The sequence below is a fragment of the Asparagus officinalis genome, chromosome 7, assembly GCF_001876935.1.
Source record: "Asparagus officinalis chromosome 7, Aspof.V1, whole genome shotgun sequence".
NCBI lineage: Eukaryota > Viridiplantae > Streptophyta > Magnoliopsida > Asparagales > Asparagaceae > Asparagus > Asparagus officinalis.
Window position 1 is genome coordinate 44987422 of NC_033800.1, and position 1931 is coordinate 44989352.

At 42.7% G+C, this 1931-nt stretch overlaps 1 protein-coding gene across 1 annotated transcript; it reads right to left on the reverse strand.

Annotated features, from left to right (window-relative positions):
- LOC109847070 (uncharacterized mitochondrial protein AtMg00240-like) lies at positions 269–1344 on the reverse strand. Its single transcript, XM_020416317.1, has 2 exons — positions 984–1344; positions 269–345 (listed from the first exon to the last, which is right to left on the reverse strand). Exons 1-2 carry the CDS (start codon positions 1342–1344, stop codon positions 269–271), a joined length of 438 nt encoding a protein of 145 aa, XP_020271906.1.

The window sequence follows — 1931 nt, forward strand, 5'->3', positions numbered from 1 at the left end:
GGTGTCGCTGCCACATTGGGCGTGAGCCCAGTGGCTCCCAAATGTTAAGAAAATAATGTACGTAGTGCTGGATATATTATGATATCAAATTATAGTCCCTAATGTTCATCGTTTTCGTTGTTATATTTGTATTGAAAGTGACTTTTAATTAAAAAAGAAAAAGAAAAACAAGTGACTTTTAAGAGTGCACAGGAATGAATAGCACGTTAAGAAAGGGATTGATTGCTTCTCAAATTATTGAAGGTAGGCAACTATCAGCATCAATCAGTTAGAACGAAAGGTAATCCTCTAATGCGGGGAAGTCAGCACGTCGTGTCTGATCATGATTTGTGCTATGAGGTGGAACTGAGATGCTCAGATTTTCGTAAAAATGCAGAATTTACAGCCAAAATGATACTAAAATAAACGCGAACAATTAAACTAAAAAATTAACTAAGGAATACACAAAATTTTTATAGTGGTTCAGAACACAATCAGTTGTAAATGAAAACCCTAATTCATTATGAGATCTCTTGGGCTTTATATAGGCCCCTACACAACTTACAAATAAGTCCCCAACTAATACTAATATATCAACACTCCTCCTCAAGATGGGCGAAAGATATCTACTAAGCCCATCTTGTCACATCCTCTAATCATATCTACTGAGCTAAGTCCTTTAGTCAGACAATCTGCTGTCTGGTCCTTAGTCGAAATATGACTTAACTCCAGTAGTCCGCTATCCAACTTCTCTTTGATGAAGAACCTATCGATCTCGATGTGTTTGGTTCTATCATGCTGCACTGGGTTGTTGGCGATACTGATGGCTGACTTGTTGTCACACCACAACTTCATCTTAGCTCCTTGATCCAGCTTCAGCTCAACCAACATACTCTTCAACCATAGCAACTCAGCAACTTCTAAGGCCATAGCTCTATACTCTGCCTCAGCTGTCGATCTCGCCACCACCGACTGCTTCTTGCTCTTCCACGAGACTAAGTTACCTCCTATAAAGATACAATATCCTGAGGTGGACCTCCTGTCATCAGCACAGCTAGCCCAATCAGAGTCACAATAGCCCTCAATGCTCATGTGTTCATTCTTCCTGAATATTAGCCCTTTTCCGGGGGCATTCTTCAAATACCTTAGAATCTGGTACACTGCGTCCATATGACCTTTCCTTGGATCATGCATGTAACGACTCACCACGCTTACTGCAAAAGAGATATCGGGACGTGTGTGACACAGATAGATCAACCTACCCACCAGCCTTTGGTATCTGTCACGATCAACTGGTTCTCCAGCTTCAGCACCCAGCTTAAACTTCTGGTCGATCGGTGTAGTTGCAGGTTTGCATCCTAACATTCCTGTCTCTTTGAGAAGATCCAGTGCATACTTTCTCTGGGATAGGACGATCCCCTCCGCTCCTCGAGCTATCTCTATTCCAAGAAAGTATCGAAGCAAGCCAAGATCTTTCACCTCGAATTCCTTACCCAGTCTCATTTTGAGTTGGGCAATCTCCTTCTCATCATCCCCTGTAATAATCATATCATCCACATATACTGCAAGCAAGGTGATGTGACCTCCACTTCTTCGAAAGAACATGGTATGGTCGGCGCTGATCTGCTGGTACCCCATACCAATCATAGCCCTTCTGAATCTGTCAAACCAAGCACGAGGAGACTGCTTCAGCCCATAGAGAGACTTCTTCAATCTGCAGACCTTTTTCACTGTCTGATCTGTATCGAATCCTGGTGGTATCTCCATGTATACTTCCTCCACTAGATCTCCATGAAGGAATGCGTTCTTCACATCTAGTTGGTGTAGCTTCCATCCACCATTTACTGCCAGAGAGATTAAGGTCCGAACAGTGCTCATCTTTGCCACCGGTGCAAAAGTCTCATCGTAGTCGATGCCATATGTCTGATTATATCCTTTTGCCACCAAACGTG

Excerpts from the sequence above, each read along its gene's own strand:
- LOC109847070 (XM_020416317.1), bottom strand. The coding sequence starts at position 1,344 with ATGTTAGGATGCAAACCTGCAACTACACCGATCGACCAGAAGTTTAAG. Across the intron at positions 346-983 it reads ATATTGTATCTTTATAGGAG|TTCCACCTCATAGCACAAAT; the intron begins GTAACTTAGTCT and ends TGAGCATCTCAG.